At 38.8% G+C, this 26,481-nt stretch overlaps 1 protein-coding gene across 1 annotated transcript in view; it reads right to left on the minus strand.

Annotated features, from left to right (window-relative positions):
- The window catches only part of COL21A1 (collagen type XXI alpha 1 chain), a 386,987-nt gene that overhangs the window by 52,781 nt on the left and 307,725 nt on the right, over positions 1-26,481 (minus strand). The window contains exons 13-19 of the mRNA XM_044289670.1: positions 26,127-26,180; positions 21,319-21,372; positions 17,982-18,035; positions 17,689-17,742; positions 15,934-15,987; positions 12,558-12,602; positions 12,348-12,401 (exon numbers count right to left, since the gene is read on the minus strand). Coding sequence (XP_044145605.1) covers positions 12,348-12,401; positions 12,558-12,602; positions 15,934-15,987; positions 17,689-17,742; positions 17,982-18,035; positions 21,319-21,372; positions 26,127-26,180 — 369 coding nt within the window. The remainder of the gene's footprint in view (positions 1-12,347; positions 12,402-12,557; positions 12,603-15,933; positions 15,988-17,688; positions 17,743-17,981; positions 18,036-21,318; positions 21,373-26,126; positions 26,181-26,481) is intronic.

Raw genomic sequence — 26,481 nt, forward strand, 5'->3', positions numbered from 1 at the left:
TCAGAGTTGCACAGAGACAGCCTCGAAACCTTAGGGATTTAGAGATGATCTGCAAAGAGGAGTGGACCAACATTCCTCCTAAAATGTGCGCAAACTTGGTCATCAATTACAAGAAACGTTTGACCTCTGTGCTTGCAAACAAGGGTTTTTCCACCAAGTATTAAGTCTTTTTTTTGTTAGAGGGTTCAAATACTTATTTCACTCAATGAAATGCAAATCAGTTGCTATCTTTTATTTAAAGTTATTTTTTCGATTTTCCTTTTGATGTGCTATCTGCCACTGTTACAATAAACATACCATTGAAATGATACTGTTCTGAGACTTTTCATTTCTTTGTCATTGGACAAACTTACAAAATCAGTGAGGGGTCAAATAATTATTTCCTCCACTGTATATATGTGTCAGCATGCCACTTTTGTCTGTTTTACTTTGTGTATAATGGATTTTCCAGAGCAGTATTATTAAGATATCCATTAGAGCGTTGGTTGTTCTCCTTTAGAGACTCTTAGTTCCAAGAACAACTTGGACTAGAAATCAGTTATTCCAAAGTCAAATTTTCCAAAAGGGAATTCCCATCTTGCTCCATCTGGAGTTAATGTAGTAATTCTTGTTTCTATTTCCACCTACTATTTCCTATCTAACAATATCTAAAGCTGTTAAACACTGTATAAAATTGTTAGATACTGGTATTAAAGTATTATGAGATAAGCAACAAGGAAAACCAGGAAAAAGCATATGGTACCAAACAATGAAAGTGTGTGAGAAGATGGCAGCACTGTGCATTTAACATCTTGTATTAGAAAATTGTAAGAAATAAAGTTCACTATATGTTATATCTTAAAATCAAGACAGTGCTTCACACATCTACAGTGTCAGCAGTGGAGAGATGTTATACACATACTCACTTGTCCTCTTTAAAGGAGACCTACATTAACATTTTATCTGTTTTGAGAAATTACGCTGAGATGTGCACTCAACTTCCTTGTTCTGCGTGGAACTTGTCTTGTAAAACCGCTGTATAACATAGTAACATAGTATATAAGGCCGAAAAAAGACCTCTGTCCATTTAGTTCAGCTAGTTATGCTGCAAGTTGATCCAGAGGAAGGCAAAAAAAAAAATGTGAGGTAGAAGCCAATTTTCCCCACTTAAGGGGGAAAAAAATGCCTTCCTAACTCTAATCAGGAAATCAAAATAACTCCCTGGATCAACGACCCCTCTCTAGTAGCTATAACCTGTAATATTATTACACTCCATAAATACATCCAAGCCCCTCTTAAACTCTTTTAGTGAACTCACCATCACCACCTCTTCAGGCAGAGAGTTCCATAGTCTCTCTGCTCTTACCGTAAAGAATCCTCTTCTATGTTTGTGTACAAACCTTCTTTCCTCCAGATGCAGAGGATGTCCCCTTGTCACAGTTACAGTCCTGGGGATAAATAGATGATGGGAGAGATCTCTGTACTGACCCCTGATATAGTTATACATAGTTATTAGATCTCCCCTCAGTCATCTTTTTTCTAAAGTGAATAACCCTAATTTTGATAATCTATCAGGGTACTGTAGTCCACCTATTCCAGTTATGACTTTAGTTGCCCTCCTCTGAACCCTCTCCAGCTCTGCTATGTCTGCCTTGTTCACAGGAGCCCAGAATTGTATACAATACTCCATGTGTGGTCTGACTAGTGATTTGTAAAGTGGCAGGACTATGTTCTCATCAACGGCAACTATGCCCCTTTTGATGCAACCCATTATCCTATTGGCCTTGGCAGCAGCTGCCTGACACTGGTTTCTACAGCTTAGTTTGCTGTTCACAAAAATTCCTAGGTCCTTTTCCATGTCAGAGTTACCCAGTGTTCTACCATTAACTATGTACTGGTGACTTGCATTATTCCTTCCCATGTGTATAACCTTACATTTGTCATTGAAATCTAATCTGCCACTTCTCTGCCCAAGCCTCCAATCTATTCAGATCCCTCTGTAACAGTATACTGTCCTCATCCATGTCAATTACTTTACACAGTTTAGAGTCATCTGCAAAAATTTATATTTTACTGTGCAAGCCTTCTACAAAATCATTCATATATATATTGAAGAGAATAGGGCCCAATACTGACCCCTGAGGTACCCCACTAGTGACAGTGACTCAATCTGAGTGTGCACCGTTAGTAACCACCCTCTGTTTTCTATCACTGAGCCAGTTACTTACCCACATACAGACATTTTCTCCCAGTCCAAGCATTCTCAATTTATATACTAACCTTTTATGAAAAAAATATTCTATTTTTTTCCTTATTTTTTCAGTGCTTCCTCGCTACGCTCCTGTTTTAGTGATTTAAATGCTTTCTTTTTTGTCATTTATTGCTTTCTTTACAGTTCTATTTATCCACATTGTTTTTTTCCTTGTTCCTTAATCTTTTTTTCCCATAATGTATGTACCTCTAACATATAGATTTTAGGATACTTTTAAAAATAGCCCATTTTGTAGCTGCATTTTTATTTTTAAGGACTTTGTCCCAGTTAGTTAGGCCTATGGCCTCTCTTAGCTGGCTAAATTTAGCTTTTTTGAAGTTTGGTATTTTTGTTCCTCCCTGAAGAAACACTCTTTTGAATGACAATTGGAAGGTTATTACTTTATGGTCACTATTTCCCAGGTGTCCCCCAACCTCCACATCTGTTGTTCTGTCAGGTCTATTGGTTAATACTAAGTCCACTATGGCTGTCCCTCTAGCCAGATCCTGAACCAGTTGGGAAAGGTAATTGTCTTTGGTTATTGCTAAGAACCTTTTTCCTTTATGAGATGTACAGGTTTCAGTTTGCCAGTCTATATTTGGGTAGTTGAAGTCCCCCATAATAACAACCTCTTTATGATTCGCAGCCTCGTCTATCTCGATTAGTAGTAGATTTTCTGTGGACTCTGGTATATTAGGTGGCTTATAATAAACTCTGATTAGTATTTTATTATTGTTTTGCCTCCATGTATTTCTACCCACAGTGACTCCACATGCTCATGTCCTCATATCTTCCTGGAGTGTGGGCTTTAGACAGGACTTTACATAAAGGTAGACCCCTCCCCCTCTCTGTTTTTTGCAATCCTTTCTAAACAGACTGCAACCCTGTACATTAAATGCTATCATCCAGCCATGTCTCAGTTATTCCCACTATGTCATAGTCCTCCTCACACATCACTAATTCCAGTTCACCAGTTTTATTAGTCAGGCTTCTGGCATTAGTATACATATAATTAAGAGGTTTATGTATATGTCTTATCCTACACCCTTCCTTCTGAACTATTCCAGTCTCTCCTTCCATCCCTCCCCTGGTCTCTATCTGCATTATATTCCCATCCTATAACAAACTTACCCTCCCCAGTCCCTAGTTTAAACACTCCTCCAACCTTCTAGCCATCTTTTCCGCAATACAGCTGCCCCTTCCCTATTGAGGTGCAGCTCACCCCTACGATAGAGCCTGTAGCCGACAGATAAGTTGGTCAAGTTCTCCATGAACCCAAGCCTCTCCTTCCTACACCAGTTCTTGAGCCACTTGTTTACCTCCCTAATCTCCCGCTGCCTTTCTTATGTGGCTCATGGTACAGGTATTATTTCGGAAAATACTACCTTTGAGGGCCTTGCCCTAAGCTTGTGACCTAAATCTCTAAAATAATTTTTAAGGACGCTCCACCTACCTCTAACTTTGTCATTGGTTCCGATATGGACCATGACTGTTGGATCTTCTCCAGCCCCTCCCAGTAATCTGTCAACCTGAAACGCAATGTTCCAAACTCGAGCACCAGGAAGACAACACACCATTTGATGATCCCGGTCTTCGTGACAGATCGCCCTATCTGTACCCCTAATAATTGAGTTTCCCACTATCAGCACCTGTCTGACCTACCCTGCTCTTCTGGTCCCCTGCTTACTGGAGCTGACATTCCCCTGACTGGAGGAGGAAGTGTCCGGCTGCAGCAGTGCTTTCCATGAACTGACATCCCACCTCATCTGCCAACCTTGCAAACTTGTTGGGGTGTGTAAGATCAGTGCTAGCCTCCCTGGCACTCTTCCCTCTATCCCACTTTTTAACTGTTACCCAGCTAGCTCCCTCACTTTCCTCTGCCTCCTCGCTACCACCCTCTCCCACATGTACCCCATAGAGTGCTTGCTAAGTGAGCAGCAAACTCTTTTCCAAATTGCCAATGCCTCTCAGTGCTGAAATTCACCCGTTTAGATACTCAATATGCGACTCCAAACGGACAGACAATTTGCTCACATTTTGAACAAAGATATGCACCCTCAAATGGCTGTTCCAGGACTGCATACATTAGACAAGATGTGCACTGGACTGCTGATTACGCAAGAAAAGAGAAAAATACGATATGGTGCAGTGATAAGTATGTAACTTACTATAGTCGCTGAATCTGAAGTTACGTAATCTAAAGACATCTTTATGAGTGCAATAATTATTTTTTTCAGATCATCAGAGAGTTTTTTGCCATGAGGTGCCATGTTGGACTTCCAGTGACCAGTGTGAGAGTGATACCGCCAAATTTAACACACCTGCTTCCAATTCACACCTGGGACCTTCTAACATATGGCACCGGGGAGGGGAAATGGCTAATTGGGCACAATTTGGCATTTTCACTTAGAGGTTTACTCACTTTGGTTGCCAGCGGTTTAGACATTAATGGCTGTGGAGGTTTTTTTTAGGACAAACCAAATTTACCCTGTTATACAAGATGCACACTGACTACTTTACATTGTATGAAAGTGTCATATCTTCAGTGTTGTCCCATAAAAAGTTATAATAAAATATTTACAAAAACTTGAGGGGTGTACCCTATCATTCTGCACTCAATATCCCATATTAAGAAAGTAAAAACAGAATTTCAGAAATGTTTGCATATTTATTAAAGAGGAAAAACAAAAAAAATTCTGAAATTCAGATCCTTTGCTATGACACTAGAAATTTAGCTCTAACTACCATTTATCTTGATCATTCATTTTTTATATGTTTCTATATCTTGATTGGAATCCACCTATAGGAAATTCGAAACAAAAATCAAGCTATGAGGAGGAAAGAACTGCCTGTAGAGCTCAGAATCTGGTGAAAGATACCAAAAAAATCTGCTGCACTGAAAGTTACTAAGAGCACAGCGCTCACAATAATTCTTATATGGAAGAAGTTTGGAACAACCAGGACATTTCCTTAAGCTGGCCTCCCCCACCAAACTAAGTGATCAAGGTAGAAGGGCCTTGGTAATAGAGGCTAAGCTCCAAAGATGCTGTATACAGATGAGAGATGCTTACAAAATGTCAACCATCATTGCAGCATTCCACAATCTGGGTTTTATGGGAAAGTGGTCATAAAGAAGCCTTTCCGCAGTAAAAACACATGGAAGCCCAACTGGAGTTTGCATCATAGCACCTAAAGGACTCTCAAACTGTAAGAAACAAGATTATTTGGTCTGATGAAACCAAGATTGAACTTGTTGACCTCAATTGTAAGAGTCATAATTAAAGGTAACCAGGCACTGCTCATTTCCTGCCCAGTATCATCCCTACAGTGAAACATGCTGGTGGCATGTTTTTCTGCAGCTTGGGCAGGGAGACTGGTAAAGGTTAAAAGAAAGCTGAATGGAGCGAAGAACAGAGATATTCCTAATAAAAACCCAGTTCAGAGTGCTCTGGACCTCAGACTGGGCTAGAAGTTCACCTTCCAACAAGACAATGACCCTAAGCGCACAGCCAAGACAACACATGAGTGGCTTAGAGACAACTCTGTGAATATCATTGAGTTGCCCAGCCAGAGCCCTGCCTTGTACTTAATGAAACATCTCTAGAGAGACCTGAAAAATGTCTGTCTCCATCCAACCTGACAGAGCTTAAAAGTATCTGCAAAGAAGAATGGCAAAAAAAAAACAAATCATGTGTGCAAGCCTTTTTACATCATACCCAAGAAGACTGGAGGCTTTAATCTCTACCAAATGTGTTTCAACTTAGTACTGAGTAAAGGGTCTGAATACTTATGTCAATGCAAGATTTATTTATTTTTATTTTCAATAAATTAGCAAAGAATTCTTAAATTCTATTTTGTCATTATGGGGTATGTAGTGTAGAATGATGGGGCACAAAGCCATGACATAAAACATGAAAAAAGTAAAAGGGTCTGAAGAATTTCCGAATGTATTATATACTAGAAAGGTGGGTGCCAAAAAGATATTTACTTATCTGTTGGGAATATAGGGCTTTACAAGCATGATCAGTTTATGCCATATGTACATTATAAATACAATTTAAAGGGGTTGTCCGGGTTCAGAGCTGAACCCGGACATACCCTTATTTTCACCCCGGCAGCCCCCCTGAGCCTAGCATCGGAGCATCTCATGCTCCGATGCGCTCCCTTGCCCTGCGCTAGATCGCGCAGGGCACGGGCTCTTTTGTTTTTAATAACACACTGCCGGGCGGTAACTTCCGCCCAGCGGTGTGTTTGGTGACGTCACCGGCTCTGAGGGGCGGGCTTTAGCTCTGCCCTAGCCGTTTTACTGGCTAGGGCAGAGCCAAATCCCACCCATCAGTGCCGGTGACGTCACCGGGGTTCCTGTCAGCCCCATAGAGAACCCCGGTACGTCACCGGAACTCAGAAAAATGCCTTTGCCCTGTGCAATTTAGCGCAGGGCAAAGGAGAGCATCGGAGCATGAACTGCTCCGATGCTCTTGGCAGGGGGGCTGCCTGGGTGAAAATGGAGGGCTGTCCAGGTTCAGCTCTGAACCTGGACAACCCCTTTAAATATAGCCTTCATTTTTGTCATATTTCAAATTTCTACTACTACACTAGTAGTAACAAGTTTTTTTTTTTCTCTTTAACTTCTGCATTCTTCCTTGATTTGTGTTTCTACATACTGATATGAAATATATGTGGGACAGATGCATATTAAATAGAAACCTCTATAATGAATATCAATGGTGGAAAACCCTGTGAACCTTGGCCACAAGATATGCAACACATACCAGATATTAAAACCTCCTGTTCCTTCAAATACGTGTAGATTTCCCTGCTGCTCTAAAAGAAAGTATTTGCAAGGTGTCAAGCCACTAGGATCAGTTGCAATAGTGTGCGAGAGCATCCACTGAGGGGCAGTGACCTAATGAGCCTGTGTGCCAACTAGCATTGGACACATTGGAGCACATTTACTAAACCAGTCCAACAATTAAACTGTGCTAGACAGGCAGTCAAAAATCTGCCAGATTTATCACTACTGTTCATATTGGATGATATATATGGTTTACCTTTAGATTGACTAGTCTTTATATCATCGGTTGGCTTACTTTGCAACACAATTTTGTGCCAGTATTTTGGTGCAAAATGTTGCATCTTAAACCATGCCTTCTAACCCCCCAAAACTTATGAAGTCATGCCCCCTTAATGTACAACTGGTTGATGCTTAAGCCTTACCTCATACAGCGATTTTTCATTTTGGTGTTTCTGTTTTTCGCTCCCTGCCTTCCATGAGCCATAACTTTTTTTTATTTTTCCATTCATATAGCCATATGAGGGCTTGTTTTTTTTGCAGGACAAGTTGTACTTTCTAATGCCATCATATAATATTGCACAGAACGTAGTGGGAAGTGGGAAAAAAATCCAAATGGAGTGGAATTTGACCTTTTTGTTACTTTTTTTTATATATACAATGAGAAGCCAAAGTATTTGAACACCCTGCGATTTTGCAAGTTCTCCACTTTGAAATCATGGAGGGGTCTGAAATTCACATTGAAGGTGCATTCCCACTCTGAGAGACAGAATTTAAAACAAAAATTCAGGAAATCACATTGTATGATTTTTAAAGAATGTATTTGTCTTGCACTGCTGAACATAAGTATTTAAACACCTGATAAAATCAGTGTTAATATTTGGTACAACAGCCTTTGTTTGAAATTACAGAGGTCAAACATTTCCTATAGTTCTTGACCAGGTTTGCACACACTGCAACAGGGCCTACTCCTCCACACAGATCTATTCTAGATCTGTCAGGTTTCGGGACTGTCACTGAGCAGCACGGAGCTTCAGCTCCCTCCAAAGAAGTTCTATTGTATTTAGGTCTGGAGACTGGCTAGGCCACTCCAGAATCTTGATATGCTTCTTACATAGCCACTCCTTGGTTATCCTGGCTGTGTGCTTCAGGTCGTTGTCATGTTTGGGAGACCTAGCCATGACCCATCTTCAATGCTCTGACTGAGGGAAGGAGGTTGTTGCTCAAAATCTCACAATAAATGGCCCCATTCATCCTCTCCTTAATACACTGCAGTCGTCCTGTCCCCTTCGCAAAAAAACACCCTCAAAGCATGATGTTACCACCCCCATGCTTCACAGTAGAAATGGTGTTCTTGGGATGCAACTCATCCTTCTTTTTCCTCCAAAAAAGACGAGTGAAGTTTAGACTAAAAAGTTCTACTTTAGTCTCATCTGACCACATGACTTTCTCCCATGCCTCCTCTCTGGATCATCCAAATGGTCATTGGCAAACTTCAGACGGGCCTGGACATGTGATGACTTGAGCAGGGTAACCTTCCGTGCAATGCATGATTTGAAACAATGACGGCATAGTGTTCTACCAACAGTGACCTTTGAAACTGTGGTCGCAGCTCTTTTAATGTCATTGACCAGCTCCTTCCTTGTAGTTCTGGGCTGATTCCTCAGCTTTCTTATAATCAGTGATACCCCACGAGGTGAGATCTTGCATGGAGCCCCAGTACGAGGGACGCTTACAGTCGTCTTTAGCCTCTTCCATTTTCTAACAGTTGATCTATTTTCACCAAGCTGCTTGGCAATTGCCCCGTATCCCTTTCCAGCGTTGTGGAGGTCCACAATTTTGTCTTTGGTGTCTTTTGACAGCTCTTTGGTCTTGCCCATGGTAGTAGTTGGCGTCTGACTGACTGTGGGGTGGACAGGGGTGTTTAAAGAGCTCAGACAGGTGCTACTAAGTTAATTAATTAGTGAGTGGAGTAGAGGGGGACTTTTTTAAGTTACAGTAACAGGTCTTTGAGAGACAGAATTCTTGCTGTTTCTCAGGTGTTCAAATACTTATGTTTAGCAGTACAAGACAAATAAATTATAAAAAAAATCATACAATGTAATTTCCTGATTTTTTTTTTTTATTCTGTCTCTCAGAGTGGGAATGCACCTACAATGTGAATTTCAGACCCCTCCATGATTTCTAGTGGGAGAACTTGCAAAATTGCTGGATGTTCAAATACTTCTGTTCATTACTGTATTTTTCAAAACTGTTTTATGTTTTTTAAACTTTTCTTTAGTTCCCTATTTAGACCTCAACTTGCTGTCTTCAATATGTAATATGTATAGAATAATGGCATTTGCTCCATTATTTTATACAGACATCACTTTTTACAGTTCAGTGCTGCCACCTTCTGGCCTGAATTGTAATATACAAGTAATGAGCCTGGAAGCCTAGTACAGGCTCATACTCATTATCATGAACGCTTTCTACGATCTCCACCTGGGAGGGCATTCATTACTCGGAAGTGCGCACTTCTGGGTTTAAGCCCTGTCAGACACCGTTCTTAAATTTGACCATAGCATCTAAGAGGTTAAATGTCCGAAGCCGCCATTACTGATAATCACGGACATTAGCCATGGGTATTGGCTATATGAAACAGCATGCACCCAGCGGCTTTAGCATTTGCTCTGCTCCAGAGCGCCTGCCATTTTTAAAGACCAGACATTCGCAATACATGTACAGCCGATGTCGGAAAGGGGATAAATACCTCTCTTATGAATTGTCAAATAGATTACATATATTTTCCAGCAAAATGGATCTGGTTTCAACCACCTCAGCCCCCCTAGCCTAAACCCCCTTAATGACCAGACCACTTTTTACAATTCTGCACTACACTACTTTCACGGTTCATTGCTCGGTCATACAAATTACCAAATTAATTTTACCTCCTTTTCTTCTCACTAATAGAGCTTTCATTTGGTGGTATTTCATTGCTGCTGACATTTTAACTGTTTTTGATATTAATTGAAATTGACGAAATTTTTGCAAAAAAACGTCATTTTTCACTTTCGGTTGTAAAATTTTTCAATTAAAACTACATTTCTATATAAATTTTTCTCTAAATTTATTGTTATACATGTCTTTGATAAAACAAAATGCAATATGTGTATATTTATTGGTTTGGGTAAAAGTTATAGCGTTTACAAACTATGGTGTAAAAATGTGAATTTCCGCATTTTAAAGCAGCTCTGACTTTCTGAGCACCTGTCATGTTTCCTGAGTTTCAGACTGAATGCCCAGACAGTAGAAACACCCCACAAATGACCCCATTTCGGAAATTAGACACCGACACCCTAAGGTATTCGCTGACGGGCATAGTGAGGTCATGGAAGTTTTTATTTTTTGTCACAAGTTAGCGGGAAATGATTTTATTTTTTATTTTTTTACAAAGTCTCATAATCCACTAACTTGTGACAAAAAATAAAATTTTACATGAACTAACCATACCCCTCACTGAATATCTTGGGGTGTCTTATTTCCAAAATGTGGTCACATGTGGGGTATTTATACTGCCCTGGCATTTTAGGGGCCCTAAAGCGTGAGAAGTAGTTTGGAATCCAAATTAGTAAAAATGCCCTGCGAAATCCTGAAAGTACTCATTGGAAATTGGGCCCATTGGCGCATCTTGGCTGCAAAAAGTGTCACATATGTGGTATCGTCATACTCAGAAGAAGTAGGGCAATGTGTTTTGGGGTGTATTTTTATATATACCCATGCTGGGTGAGAGAAATATCTCTCTAAAAGACAACTTTTCCCATTTTTTTTTATACAAAGTTGTCATTTGACAGAGATATTTCTCTCACCCAGCATGGGTATATGTAAAAATACACCCCAAAACACATTGCTCTACTTCTCCCGAGTACGGCGATACCACATGTGTGACACTTTTTTGCAGCCAAGATGCGCAAATGGGCCCAAATTCCCCTGAGTAACTTTTAGGAGGGCATTTTTAGGCATTTGGATTCCGTGAGGGGTATGGTGAGTTCATATGAGATTTTATTTTTTGTCACAAGTTAGTGGAATATGAGACTTTGTAAGAAAAAAAAAATATAGCAATTTCCGCTAACTTGTGCCCCAAAAAAAAAATTCTTCTATGAACTCGCCATGCCCCTCAAACGTGATCTTTTTATAGTGCCGCAGCGATTTTATGGTGTTTTTGCAGTGATCAGAAAAAAAAAATCTGTCACTGCGGTGGGGCGGACTGAACGCAAGTGTGCGCACCTGATCTGGCGAACACTGTGTTTTTTGTAGAGCCTATAGAACAAGTCCTATTCTTGTCCGCAATTGCAAAAGGTATTTTCTATATAGTTCTGGCAATGTGCGGATCCGCAAAATGTGGAAAGCACATTGCCGGTGTCCGTGTTTTGCAGATCCGTGGTGTCTGTGTTTTGCGGATCCACGGATCCGCAAAACTCATATGGACGTCTGAATGGAGCCTTACAGGGGGGTGATCAATGACAGGGGGGTGATCAGGGAGTCTATATGGGGTGATCACCCCCCTGTCATTGATCACCCCCCTGTAAGGCTCCATTCAGACGTCCGTATGTGTTTTGCAGATCCATGGATCCGTACGTCTGACTGGAGCCTTACAGGGGGGTGATCAATGATGTCTGAATGGAGTCTTACAGGGGGGTGATCAATGACAGGGGGGTGATCACCACATATAGACTCCCTGATCACCCCCCTGTCATTGATCACCCCCCTGTAAGGCTCCATTCAGACGTCCGTATGTGTTTTGCGGATCCATGGATCAGCGGATCCACGGATCCGCAAAACACATACGGACGTCTGAATGGAGCCTTACAGGGGGGTGATCAATGACAGTGGGGTGATCAGGGAATCTATATGGGGTGATTAGGGGTTAATAAGGGGTTAATAATTGACAGGGGTGTGTAGTGTAGTGGTGTTTGGTGCTACTTACCTGTGTCCTCTGGTGGTCGATCCAAGCAAAAGGGACCACCAGAGGACCAGGTAGCATGTATAGCATCTGATATACCTTTCAAGGGTTAAAGCAATCGCATCTACAGCCTGCCAGCGAATGATCGCTGCTGGCAGGCTGTGGATGCACTCGTTTACCTGCCGTTTCCTGTGAACGCGCGCTCCTGTGTGCGCGTGTTCACAGGAAATCTTGCGTCTCGCGAGATGACACGACACGCCGGCGCGTCGAAGAGGAATAAACCGGCCGCCTCCGGACTGCAATCCTGCGTTAGGCGGTCCGGAGCCCGTTAAACATACAGTAAACTGATATGTGTGGTACCATGTGTCATTTCATACACATACTGGATTTCCAGGAGGTCCTCTGATACCAGGTTCCCCAGAAGGTCCAGTTTCACCCTAGGTAAACAAATAAAAACAGGTCTAAAGTAAATTATTATTACAAAATGACCTTCTATATAATTCAGATTTTTATTATTAACATATTTTGGTGGCATACTTCATGCATATATAGGTCCTAACGTAGCATCCTCATTACATAAATTAATTGCATACCTTTAAACCATTAGCACCATCACTTCCAGGAATCCCTGGTATTCCCTGATTATAAAACATAAAAATACTACATTAGTTTCTCATAAATATATAACTGAACTGCACACCAAACACAGCTCTGCCAAATTCACTTAAAATAGGTTTTCCCATCTTAAGAATGAAGGGGCTACAAGACCAAGTTAAAGCTGTGCCCCCTTCACTGTATTTTCCTTAACAGAGGTGCCTCAGCTATCCGATGTGCAGGGGAACTTCAGGATCGCTCTATTCAAGTGACAGCTCCATTGTGTGGCTGGAGGATCATTGTTGAGGGAAACCTTAGGGACACATTGCTACATTAATCCCTACATTCTCATGATCTGTGGGGATCATAGAGGTAAGACTCCCCAATTGTATTCCATTTAATTGGGGCTGAGTTGCAGTGACAGAGATAAACAGACATGGAATTCAGCCAGTTCCCTCCAGTTCTCTAGAACTGGTTGTTAAAATTACAACTGGATTGGAGAACCACGCTACTGGCTGAGTCCCGATCCAGTGCTCTGGGGCAGCAGGGTAGCTGGAGATGTTTACTTTCATTGCTTTACGCACCACTGATAGTTTAGCTCCTTAGTTGGGTTGTATGTGTGTGCAGTGTATATATATATATATATATATATATATATATGATTTATGTATGTGTACCATGTACTTGGTGTATTTATGTGTATGTGTGTTGCATATATATGGTGTATGTGTAAGTAAATATGTGTTGCCATGCCGCGTGTCCGACGTTAAGTAGGGAACCTGTTGTTAAATATTTTAATCCCACCCCTGGAGGTAAATGAATGGCAGAACATAAGAAACAAACAGTTGTTCTAATTGAAAACAGAGATTCTTTATGAGACATCAATATAATATATTGTAAATTTTTTGAGGAATTACAACATAGCAGGGTTTTCTGATATACTGTATAGTGCTATGATATATAGCTTTAATTATTGCTAATTATGCTATTGTTTTCATTCTCTAACAGTAGGTGGTGGGGGACCCCATCCTATTTTGCTTCGGAGAACTATGAATTTTAGTTATGCCCCTGTCTGCATTGGAATATTGTAAGAACACTGTATTTATTATAACTACTTTACATGGATGGAGTGTTTCAGGGATTAAGCCTTTCCTCAGATCCAAAAGACATTTTTAATTGTAAGAATTTGTGAAAGGGATTGATCTAAAAAATGTGTCATCTTTGTAAGACAATTATGATAAATCAAGTCTTTATACCAATATATCAGAGTATACTGAAAAACTAATTGCCGTAGAGGAGGATAGAACTGTTGTAGATTTTTTGTTTCTCCTGCTTATGCTGCTGCTGCACCAACTTCAGATCTGTAAGAAGTTATGCTGCAAGAATGCCTGGGAAGCAGCCATCTCCACATTGTTATCCTGATCAGGTGGAATGTACTTATATCCCTGAAGAAAGTGAAAGACTCTCCTACTAGGTCCTGCCAAGCTTTTTTCCTTCAGCTTAAATACATTATACCAGCTTTTTTTTGTTTTTTTTGTTTGTTTTTTTGTTAGTTTTTTGCAGTAGTATATGGATTGCACAGTGTTTGTCAATGCAATGAAGGGCAAATACCACCTGGTTAACATTACTGTTACTGTGAACAGTTAAGCAAGTTGAAGATGAAATGATCTCCAAAAGGCATAAAGTTAAAGATGAAAGACACATTTCAACATTTTAAGCAATTTTAGTGTATTATTTTGGTTTTGTACAATTTTCGAGTGAAAAAAGGAAAGGAGTACCTTGAAAAAGTATGGGAAGCCAAGGAGATATGAGTGATCAGATAACTTTGACCAAGGTCTCAAATTTTAAATAGCATATTAGGGTAAAGGTTTGTTCAAAATCATCATTAGAAAAGGCCAGGTGATGCAAATTTCAAAGCTTTATAAATACCTAGACTACTCTAAATTTATCTAAAAAAACAGCCTTGGGTTCTTCAAAGCAGCCACCTAACACCCTTAAAATGATTGAGGCCCACAAAGCAGGAGAAGGCTATAAAAGATAGCAAAGCGTTTTCAGATTGCCATTTCCTCATTTCAAAATGTAATTAAGAAATAGCTAACAGGAACAGTGGAGGTCAAAGGAAGGTCTGGAAGACCAAGAAACATTTCAGAAACATTTGCTGTAGGATTGCTAGAAAAGCTAACCAGAACCCCCCTCTTAAGTGCAAAAGACCTTCAGGAAGATTTGGCTCTGGAGTTTTAGTACATTTTTCTACTGTTCAGTGACACCTGCACAAATATGGCCTCTTCATGGAACAGTCATCAGAAGAAAACTGCGACCTCACCACAAAATTCAACATCAGAAGTTTGCAAAAGAATATCTAAACTAGCCTGATGCATTTAGGGAACAAGTCCTGTAGACCAATGAATATAAAATATGACTTTTTGGCCACAATGAACAAAAGTATGCTTGGAGAAAAAAGGCACATCATTTCATGAAAATAACACCTCTCCAACCATTAAGAATGGGGGTGGATCAATTATGCTTTGTGTTGCAAAATTTCACGGGTAGAAAGAAGAATGGATTCAATGAAATTACAACAAATTCTGAAGCAAACATAAAACCAACTGTAAAACTGCTAAAAAGAGGATGTCCTCTACACATGTATAATGATCTTAACAGACCTCAAAATCTACAATAGACTCCCTCAAAAGGCGCAAGCTGAAGATTTTAACATGGCCTTCACAGTCCCTTGATCTGAATATCATTGAAAATCTTTGAACAGGTCACAAAAGAGCAGTGCATGCAAGACGGCCCAGGAATCTCATAGAACTGGATGACTTTTGCAAGATAGAATGGGTGAAACTCTCTCAAATAAGAATTTAAAGATTTTTGGCTGGCTACAAAAAGCATTTACAATCTATGATACTTGCCAAAGAGAGTGCCACTAGGTACTAACCATGCAGAGTGCCCAACGTTTTGCACCAAGCCCTTTTCTTGTTTTGTTATTGTGAAAATGTACAAGAAGAAAATAAAAAAAATATTTTTTACTTAAAATACAAAGGAAATGTTTCATGCCTTTTGGAAATCATTTTATCTTCAACTCGCTTAACTTTTCACAGTAGCAATAATATTGACCAGGGGTGCACAAATGTTTGCATGACACTTTATATGCCCTGCACTGCTTTAAACAGGTCTCCAGGGGAAGGGGACTGCATGCACGTAAGCTGTTAACATCCTATATACATCCTATATGATAGGTATTAACTGTAGTCAAATCTAGTTGTATGTAGATATCCTTTATACTGTTAGTTTGTACGTTTCAGTTATCTTTTAATATAGTTAAAATATTTTTTCAAACTAACTCCACATAGATGGATGGTTAGTTATATTTACTGGTAGTCCTCGTGGACCTTCCATTCCTGGTGGGCCTGGTTTTCCTTCTTCTCCCTTTAAAGACAAGAAATGTTATGTTATCGCTTGTCACTATTATTAGAATAAGTCAAAATATGGCCTTCATAGTTAACAAATGTTTACATCTGTGTCAGCTTAGCTACTAAAGGCAAGGTTGCACACAACGTTTTTGTATTTGCCACCATATACATTTGTCAAAAGACTTTTTTTGCAACTTTCATGCCACAAAATGAGAGTCTGAACTTCCCACTAAGCACTGAAGGTCTAGTCTAGAGCCTAGGGCAGCACCTTACAGGCAGCAGTACCAACTGTCAGTGTAGAAAATGAGTATCACCAGAAGCACACTCAGGTGTCTGCTATAAGAAGCAGGGGCCACCCATGGCTTTGGCGCCCACAGTGCTCGGGAGCGGACTCCATCCTTAAAGACCCAGCCAGCGCCGTACATGTACGGCGCTGGGCGTTAAGGGGTTAAATGAGTGTTTATGAGTATTTATGAGGTCAGGAGATTATAGATAAGGCTTAACATCAGCACTCAGCTGATGAAACTCAGGAGCAGCCATCTGCAAGTAGACAGATTTTGTAACCCTTGTAGGTCATAAACAACAGAACATTTTAATGAAGACCAATTCAAAATATATATTTTTACCCCAAAATGAGTAAAATGCAATTATTAATTAAAATGCCGCTAAGATGTCCATAGCATTCTAGAGTGTGTCTAGGTTTATTACAGCAAGCTGATTTATTTAGTGTACAGGGCTAGTATAGCTGTTTTATTTTAAACCTTCAAGTGTTTTGATCATATTCAATAATGGAAGTCCCCACTTTGGGGGCATTTATCAAAACTGGTGTAAATAAAAACTGGCTTAGTTGCCGATAGCAAATAATCAGATTCCACCTTCCATTTCCCAAAGGAGCTCTGAAAAAAAGAGGTGTAATCTGATTGGTTGCTATCGGCAACTAAGCCAGTTTTCCTTTACACCAGTTTTGATAAATCGTCCCCATCCAAAAAGAGATAGCTCATTTTCCCTTTATGTGTCTCAAACTTTAATTTTTCAAACATATCCCAAGCACATGGACACACAGCCTAGTTCCATCACTCTTTTTTATTTTTATGATAAATTCAGCATGTAATAACATTTGTGGACAATATCTGCACACACAAAAAAAAAATAATGAAAACAAAGAATGAATCAAAATATATTTTTTATTTACAACTCGCAGTGGTAACCCATACTATAAATTGATATTTATATTGAATTGCTTAAAGGGATTCTGTCACCTCTCATAACACAAATTCAGATTTTAAACCAGTCATGCTCCACAGATTACCTTGAATCGGCTTTGCTTTTCTATACTGTAATCCGTCCAGTAGTTTTGCTGAAAAACAACTTTTATAATTATGCTAATTAATCCTTAAGGTGCCCAGAGGGGCGTTATGTTCCACTTTGTGGAGGAAGGCGTTTTGGGCACTGCAGGGGGGCGTTACTGGGCACACAAAGTGGAACATAACGCCCCTCTGGGCACCTTCAGGATTAATTAGCATAATTATAAAAGTCGTTTTTCAGCAAAACTACTGGACGGATTACAGTATAGAACAGCAAAGCCGATTCAAGGTAATCTGTGGAGCATGTCTGGTTTAAAATCTGAATTTGTGTTATGAGAGGTGACAGAATCCCTTTAATTCCTAGTGCATTGTAATTAGCTGTGCAAAATTCTTCAAGATGGAACATTTTTAACCTTTTCTCCAGGGTATGCAGGTAAGCCATCTTTTCCAGATATTCCTGGCACTCCCTATTAAAATTGTAAGACTGAAAGTCAAATTCAAATTTACACAATTTGTAATATTGTTAATACATGTTAAAGTTCTGTTCTGTAAGCCAAAATCAAGAATGGATCATAAAAGGAAAGAAAGTACAGTATAAAGGACAGATACAACTTCTCTTTTTTTTTTTATTCACTCCTTGTTTTGGCTGTCAAAACTGCATGTGAAAACCTGATTGTGTGGTCATACCTTACGAATTTATACTTACAGGTATCCCAGGCTTTCCTGTTGACCCATTGCTTCCTTTGTCTCCTTTTGCTCCCTAAATGATAAATTTTGACGTATAAAAAGTAGTATTTACATTTAACACTAAACTAAAGGTAAATCACTAAAAAAGTTGCGCAAGTGGCATTTCTCCACCACCTTTTCCACTTTCCTGAAAAGGGAGCATGATGAGGGCAGGAGGGGAAGGGGCCAGATTTATCTTCTTTTACACCAATTTACTGGAGTAGAAGACTGAAACCTAAACCAACTAGGGGATGACATAGATTTTGGTACAGGCACACAGACTGCCGAAGGCTGTGCCTAAGGCTAGTGCTTCGTCAGAAATTAGGTGCAACCACCGGCATCTCAGGGGGTTATCATAGACCTTTATAAACCACCAGTCTATGATAAATCAGATTATAGGGATTATAGGGAAGCAAATGGGACACTAGCCCTGAAGCCACCACCATCTGGGTATATGCGCTTTAAAATCATTCAAACAATTATCAATCAAAACAGTTAATTACAATATAATTATGCTGAAATATTATGCATTCATTCTGCTTAAATTACTAGCCATTATACTTGGTTAAGTCATCTGTATGTCTCTGATAGGAAGAAGGTGCCACCAAGTTCTAAATGGGCACACATTATTTTTCTTCATCATAGTAGTAACAAGTTAGTGTGCATTCATGTCACCGTTTAGCTTTCCGTTCTTCTGATCCGCCAGAAGAAGAGAGAGAGAGAGAGAAAAAGAAAACAGGATCCAGTAAAAAAAACAGATCCTGTTGCATCAGTTGTCATTCGTTTGAGCCATTTCCTTTTGAGATCTGCTATTTAGATGGGAAAAAACTGCATGTGTAACATCCCAGAGTATGTCACTAAAACTCTGTCACCCTGCTATATGATGTTAAAGTGTAAATGTGTTATCATCTTGTGTAAATCTGACATTACATTTGCATTATCTGGATTTCCTATGACTGTTTTATGTAAATTGCTGTAATTATTCATGTACACCAGTAGGTGGCGGCAATATATAGGCAGTCTATAGGACAGTTTAGAATATCTAGACCTGAATAGTCCATTCCAGTCTAGGCTCCCCTGTATGAACAGAAGTGGGACGTTCCCATGTCCTGTATCATGAGGAGGAGTAGGAAGTCAAGGAGTGTACCAGCCACCCCTGTTGGGGTAGGTTGTGTGGATAGGAGCTCCCAGAACAAGGGATCCCAACCCTGGATCCAACCTCGGCTGAGACTGAGGCAAGACTAAAGCTGTAACTTGTACGGATTTAAAGCTGCATTAAGTAAAGACGAGTTGGACGATATCTCTTGTCTGGATCTTAATTATTCCATCAGAACTCCTATTAACAACACTCAATTTGTTGCATGTGAGCCAGGATACAGGAGTCCAGCCGTACCAAGGTAGGATACACCGTTGACACTGCATAGAGACATTATCCCCCTCTGGCATTACTCACCTGGTACGTGAGCTATACCATCTTAAAGGGCCCTGCTACAGTACCTGCGCAAGCTGCAACTGGCGTCACGAACTTATACACATATAAAACTGACCCACTGCATAGCAACCCCACTGACCCAGTGTCCTGCTTATTGCACATGCAGTACTTTTGTTTCCATCTAAAAAAACGGATCTCAGACGGAAATGGCTCAAATGGATGACAACTGATGCAACAGGATCCGTTTTTTTACTGGATCCTGTAAAACAACAGATCCTATGCAATCCTATGCATAACTGATGCAACAGGATCCTTTTTTTATAGGAGCCTGTTTTTTTTCTCTCTCCCTCTCTTCTTCTGACGGATCATAAGAACAGAAAGCTAAACGGTGATGTGAATGCACCCTTAGTGATATGATGTATAGTACCACTTTGCATGGCTTAAGAATTTTAACACTATCAACATTATATAAATACTAGTTTTGAAATTTCCACAACAACTTTTTTTTTTGTCCATGCTTTTCTTCATTTGTAGCATGAAAATCATGCAAAAGTTAAATGTACATGCTACAAAATACATTCTTGTGGAATGCAACCATTGAGCAAAGCAGAAACTGGAGCTATGGTACTTTGGCTTAAGAAATTAAACATTAACATTAAACTAATAAAAATGCAATAATAGGGGACATAAAAAACTAAAGAAAACCCCTTTCCACATTTGAACAGGTCATTGCATCCTACTTCTGGTATCCTTACTATGATAGGATTTAAAATTAAGATAGCCTGACAATGATTGAAATGTCATGCTTCCTGGTGGGACAAAAACACTAAGCTAAAATGCAACAAAGTTCTAAAAAAAAAGTTATGTAATAAAAACATGTAATACAATTTTACTTTTGCAAAGCTAAACATAATTTCCCACAAAAATGGAACAATGGATCAAGCCAGCAAAGGAGGCAAATCATAATACATTATTAAGTAGCTTGTGTTAACTTTCTCTTCATGTTAAATTACATTTGCTGAAGTGAGACAACCCCTTTAAGGTCTACCTGAGGCAGGACTTAATAGGAAAACAGCAATTTTACAGCAATGGTAAACTATACGGTATATAAAGATCACAAGCTTAACTCCACCGGCAGAAAAAAATCTAAATAGCCAAATTTCAATTTTTTTGTTGCTGCACCTGCGGCAAAAAAAAATAAAATTAACAAAACATATGTATGCTTCTACCTATAATTTTCAATTCTGTGATGTGTCTATCTATAAATATTTTTACAGGCAGAATTGAGAAAGCTCATTGGAAGAACGAGTGAAACGTTTTTAAGAAATCTACAGTAAGTCCAGTTGCCTTGATTTATTCTTTACAGATATACCTAAGTATTCCCCTGCTATTTGCATTTCAACTTAGCCAGGTACACCACTATCTGCTTTTTGGTCCCTCTCAACACTCAGGAAATGATATCAGCCAATCAATGGTCACAGTGGTGACCCACATCAGCCAGTTACTGGCTGAGAGGAATTTCCTTCCTGTTGAGAAGAACCAAGAAGCTAAAAGGAGGAAGCTTGAAAGACCTGTTAAATATTTAAACAAAAAAATTTAGGAAAGAAAAGTTCTACATTTCCTCTGTAAAGTAAGGGTGGGTTAACATCACATTTTATGCGTCTGTTTAAAGTGTACGTTAGAAAAAAAAGGATACAAAAATGCAGCACACCGCGTTCTTGTATCCTGCCAAGTCCAGTAGAAAAAAAGGTATACCTTTCTTTTACAATGGTAAAAAAAAGTATATGTTTTTTGTATATGTTAGGGTGAACCCACCCTAAGAATTATAGTACATATTAGGAATTATACTGTAGGACTAAAATATTCAGTATAAAATATTATTTACCTTTTTCCCATCACCTCCATCAGTTCCCTTTTCTCCTTTTCGTCCCTGCTCACCCTAAGTTAATACAATTGAATATAAAGCATTTAAAAAATGTTGAACATATCTGGCATTATTCCATTTTTTTATTAGGTTTTTATGCCCTTACCATTATTTACTCCACTAAACAATGGATATGTGCTTATATCAGATATATAATTAAAAATAATTTAAAGGGCATACCCATTTTCTGCAATATTCAAGGGTAAAGCTTTCAGAATGCTCAGATCGAGTTGTACAACGGAATTTTACAAACAATTTCTTTCCTGTTACAATTCTTCTTTCTTAGCACAAGAGGGCTACACAATTAAAGATGTGTCTCCTTACCTTTCCTCTTGGCTCAAGATGTCCAAGATGTATGGTGCTAAATGACCAGGTTTAAAAAAGCATGATTTTTGCATGAACATGCATTGCTTATTGTGATGTGACCTGTGGCTTGTCCAGAGTTTTGCTAGAATGCCACAGTAATGTATTGAATTTCATGGCAATGTAGACAAATCTTGCTTGGTTATTTAAATATTTGTGAATTATTTCATGATACATGAGGGTTTATGTTTATGACATTTGTATTATTAAGAGAAAAATATAAAAAAAAGCATGTCTACTGATTTGCATTTTTCCATTTCTTCTCACAGGGAACCTGTCACTAGGATAATGCAATCCAATCTACCAGCATCATGTTATGAACTCAGAAAATTTATATTTATGAAGTTTTGTTGGAAAAGATTTAATATAACTTGGAACTTATTGATTGACTCCCCCGTCCATGCTTAGAAGTCCAGTGGGCGGTGCTACTTAATAATTAACAGCTATTCTTGTCAATCAATGAATTATTAGCTCTACTCACAAAATACAGAAGGAACAGCACTCCCAGATAGAGTAATAGAGTAGGTGCACGCCTTTTTGGGGGATTGGTCTAGCTCACCCCGTACATATAGTCCAATATACAGAATGGAGGCAACACTCTGTAACTAAGTTGAAGCTAAGTGACTAGTTTATTTAAACAGGGAATTTTTTTTGTCTCAAGAGCCTTTTTCAATGCTTGAAAATGGCTATACAGCCAAAACATTGCATCTGCAGCTAAACTAGCACTTTGCTTCAATTTATCCCATTCTCCATATTGGACTAGTAACTCCTGCTTGTCTTCTAACCTTTGAAAGAGTACAGATTTCAGTCAATAAGTTACAAGTTCTACTTACTCTTTCCCCACAAAACTATATATTAATCTGCTGAGCTTATCCTCCATAATATGATGCTGGTAGACAGGATATAATTTTTATAGGGACAAGTTCCCTTTAAATCACAAAAATACCACTAAATTACATGTAGGTGTATGGTACAGTGTATATATGGTATATAAAGAATGTATAGTGTACTTTTGAGTGGTCAGGATTGAGGCTATAGGAGTAGCCTTAAGCTGCATTTACACTATCTGAGGAGCAACCAATTGTCTGGAAGGAAGTTTTTCTTCCTGACAGTCAGCTACTTGTTAAGTGGACGTGAAGTGCTGCATTTATATCTAGAAATTGCCTCCACTGTATGAGGACGAGCAATTGCTACAAATATCACTTGTCCCCATATAAAATCATTGCTTCTGTGCAGCTGAGAGCAGTTTAGACAGCACAATCTGCTGCCTGGGAATGATAATTGAGGTGTCAGCACATCTGATCATTTTCACTTATGAACAAGCGTTTTGCTCATTCCTCGGGTGATCTGCAGTACCTTTAGACAGGCAGATTATTGGGAATGAGTGTTCATAGGAAGGTTAATTTCCGAAAATTGGCATGATATTCGGGTGTTCAATCATGTAGCGATAGCTATCAATAATTGACATGGCCACCCACATGACTCGCAGGCATAGAAAAGTAATTTCAATGAATAAATTACAAATTTGACTGATTAATTTCCCATATATATTTCCAATTTCCCATAACTACAGTTTGTATTGATCTTCTCAGCTTCTCCCACTCTTCAAAATTCTGCTTTGCCTTCCATTTTCATGCTCACAGGTTTAAGGAGATGAAACTGGTTTGTGTGGGTTTCCCAGATACTTTGTCCATTAGTTAAAGACACAAAAATCCTGGTTACTGACAAATCTGCACTTCTCAAGAATTGTTAGTCACTGTAAACCATGCATTGTTCCAAACAACTTTCAGAAGACCTAAAGATGTGTTATAGAGATTCACAAAGCTGGAAAAGGCTGCAAAATCATTCCTAAAGACCTGGGTGCACAACATTCTATAAACTGAGAAAATTCAAGAATGTCGCTACTTTCCCTAGGAGTGGGTATCTTGTAAAGACCACTCCAACACACTGCATACAATGTACAATCCTGAATGAGGTGAGAAAGAACTCACGGGTAACAGCAAAGAACTACATTAGACCCTAGAAACTGCTAGAACCTCTGTTCATGTGTCCACTAGTCAGAAAACATTGAGTGAAATGGCGTTCATGGAAATACACCACACCACAAAGACACCACAAAGGAAGCTACTACTGTCAAAAAAACAAAACAAAAAAAAACTGTGGTTCACACTTTAGTTTGGAAAATGTACACCAAAGCCAAAACTTCTTCCCAACTATGAAGCATGATGGAGAGAGCATCATGGTTTAGGGCCACAATGCTGCCTCAAAACCAGGATGCCATGTGAATATTGAGGGAATACTGAATTCTAAGGTGTATTGAACGTTTTATACATGAAAGTAAGATTCACGGTCCATAAGTTTAAGAGATTGTGGGTAACACAACAACGGCCAAAACAACAGAAGTAAAGCAACTAAAGAATGGTCGAAAGAGAAGAAGCTATGTGTTTTGAAATGGTCAAGTCAGAGTCTTGGTCTTAAACATATCAAGATGCTGTTGCATGACCTGAATAGGGCTGTGTGAGTAGCGCATCCCAGAAATACTGATGAACTGGAAATACATTAGCATTACAGGAATGGTCTAAAATTCCTCTTTAAAGTCACGTACTGTAATTTGTATTGGCAGCTACAGGAAATGTTTGGTGAAGACAACAAATGGTGATCCGCACAAAAGTTTTCGTAACTTTTTACATCTTTACACCACTCACTCAAAAGTAGGTTGAAAAGCAGGAGTGGCTAGCTATGTTAATGAGTTTGACCCTAGATTTATTACTGAGAGTTTGTTAAAAAAAAGTCACTAAAAAGTCCCAAAGCCACCCTAATAGGGAGGGTTGCAGAAAACTACAGTGGCATTCGCAGACACAAGTGTTAGGTTTAAAGGTGAACCAAATTTAACAAACATGTGCTGTTTGATAAATTTGGCACAAAGTATGCAATTCAGACTCATGGAAAACTAACTTCAAATATTACCCTCATAATAAATTAACCCAAATGCTATAATTTATTATTCAATTTACTCCCAATTTTGGATAAAATTGAACCAGTTACAAAGATACATCTAAAATAGTAAATATGTGACATTTGTCTTTTTAGTCCAAACAGAAACAAATGAGAAAGTCGTTAAGGTCAAGCTGGGAATATACTTTTAGACAAAACACTCCCTGGGGATGTAACTCATACATAAAAGGCGCAGTAATGTGTTAAATGCAAGGCTGCTTACAGCAGGTGTGAAAATAACATAAAATGTGCAGAAAATCCAAAATGCACAAGATTTATTAAAGGAACACTTAACCAAGAAACAAATAATCAAAGTAAACAGAAGATAAACTTGTCTATAGTGTTTATCAGTCTTCAGGATTTCTGCTAGTTCCTGAAACAGTTTTTAACTTCTAGCTAGAGCATCAAGCATAAGTAGTCTATTTTTGTTCAGCAAAACAAGATATAGGTAGCAGCCATATTGTAAGTAGGTGAGACATATACTGTATCAATATGCAGAGTCATACTTTATATTGCCTCGAAGAAGCTGGTCTGTGAGATTTGAGCTCATGAAGAATTACAGTATGTACAGTAACTGTTAGTTTAGATTGAAGGTGAATTAAAATGATGCAAGGATGTTAAACTCAGTTATGCCCATATTGAGTTTGAGGAAGCCAGAAGGCAAGAAGAAAGATAAAGCCAAGAGCTCTGAATAGAAGAAAGAAAAGTCACAAGAAAGAGATTTTATTGTTGTGCTCATATAAGGTATAGTTTAAATCACCTTTGGGGGTATGGTTTTATTATTGCATTGTACTTATTTTGGTCTAAAACCGTTGTTTGCAATATGTCTTTATAATATTCTAACCCTTTTTCCTCTACAGCTTGCATCTTTTAACATAAAGGTCGCGATCTAAGGTGTTTATATAAGATGTGGAGTTAATGGTAATACAGTGGTTAGGGAATAGGAACATTCCAACAGAAAAATGAGGAGAGAAAATTTTGTATGTAGGGCACACAGAAGAAAGAAATTAAAGAGCTAAGCATTTGATGCCCGGAGAGAAGAGAGTTTGTAGCAATAACGAGTAATCTAATAATATACAGTATCAAAAAGAGATAACTATAACTTATTAAAGTTTTACTTGTATTATAGACTACTTTCACACTGACGTTACTCGTTCTGGCCGGCTGTTCCCCTGCCAGAATAGCCTGCCGGAATAAGTAACACCAGTGTGAAACAGGCCTTAGATTTTAAATATTTGATCTCTATATTTGCAGCTGCAGCTTTATTCATTTAATTCCCTAGCAGTAATGTAATAGGTTTAATTGTATCTTATCTGCTTGGACATGCAAGTCTGATTGACAAATCCAACACATCCAGTTACAGTATATAGATATTCAAGCTAAGACGTAAAACGTGCACAGTATGTTATAACCTTTAATCCCGGCTGTCCATGCTGTCCTGAAAAACCAGGAATTCCACGTTCACCCTACAGAAAAAGAACATTAAATAGAATAAGTTCTATACTTTAGATACATGTCACATGAATATTTATTGTCTGTTACATTTTGTGAAGAAGTTCTCTATTACAACTGTCAGATAGGTTGCACTTCCTTTTGTAGGAATTTCTGGGGTGGTTGACATGGGCTATTGCTGGGACTCTTCAATGAGAACCATTACCCCGTTGAGCAGAATATTATTATAATACAGTGGAAAGTATGACTGTTTTTTATAGAATTTTATATCATTATATTGCCTTTTTCTAATCGCACATTTTACCTCTAGGGTCA

The sequence above is a fragment of the Bufo gargarizans genome, chromosome 4, assembly GCF_014858855.1.
Source record: "Bufo gargarizans isolate SCDJY-AF-19 chromosome 4, ASM1485885v1, whole genome shotgun sequence".
Taxonomy (NCBI): domain Eukaryota; kingdom Metazoa; phylum Chordata; class Amphibia; order Anura; family Bufonidae; genus Bufo; species Bufo gargarizans.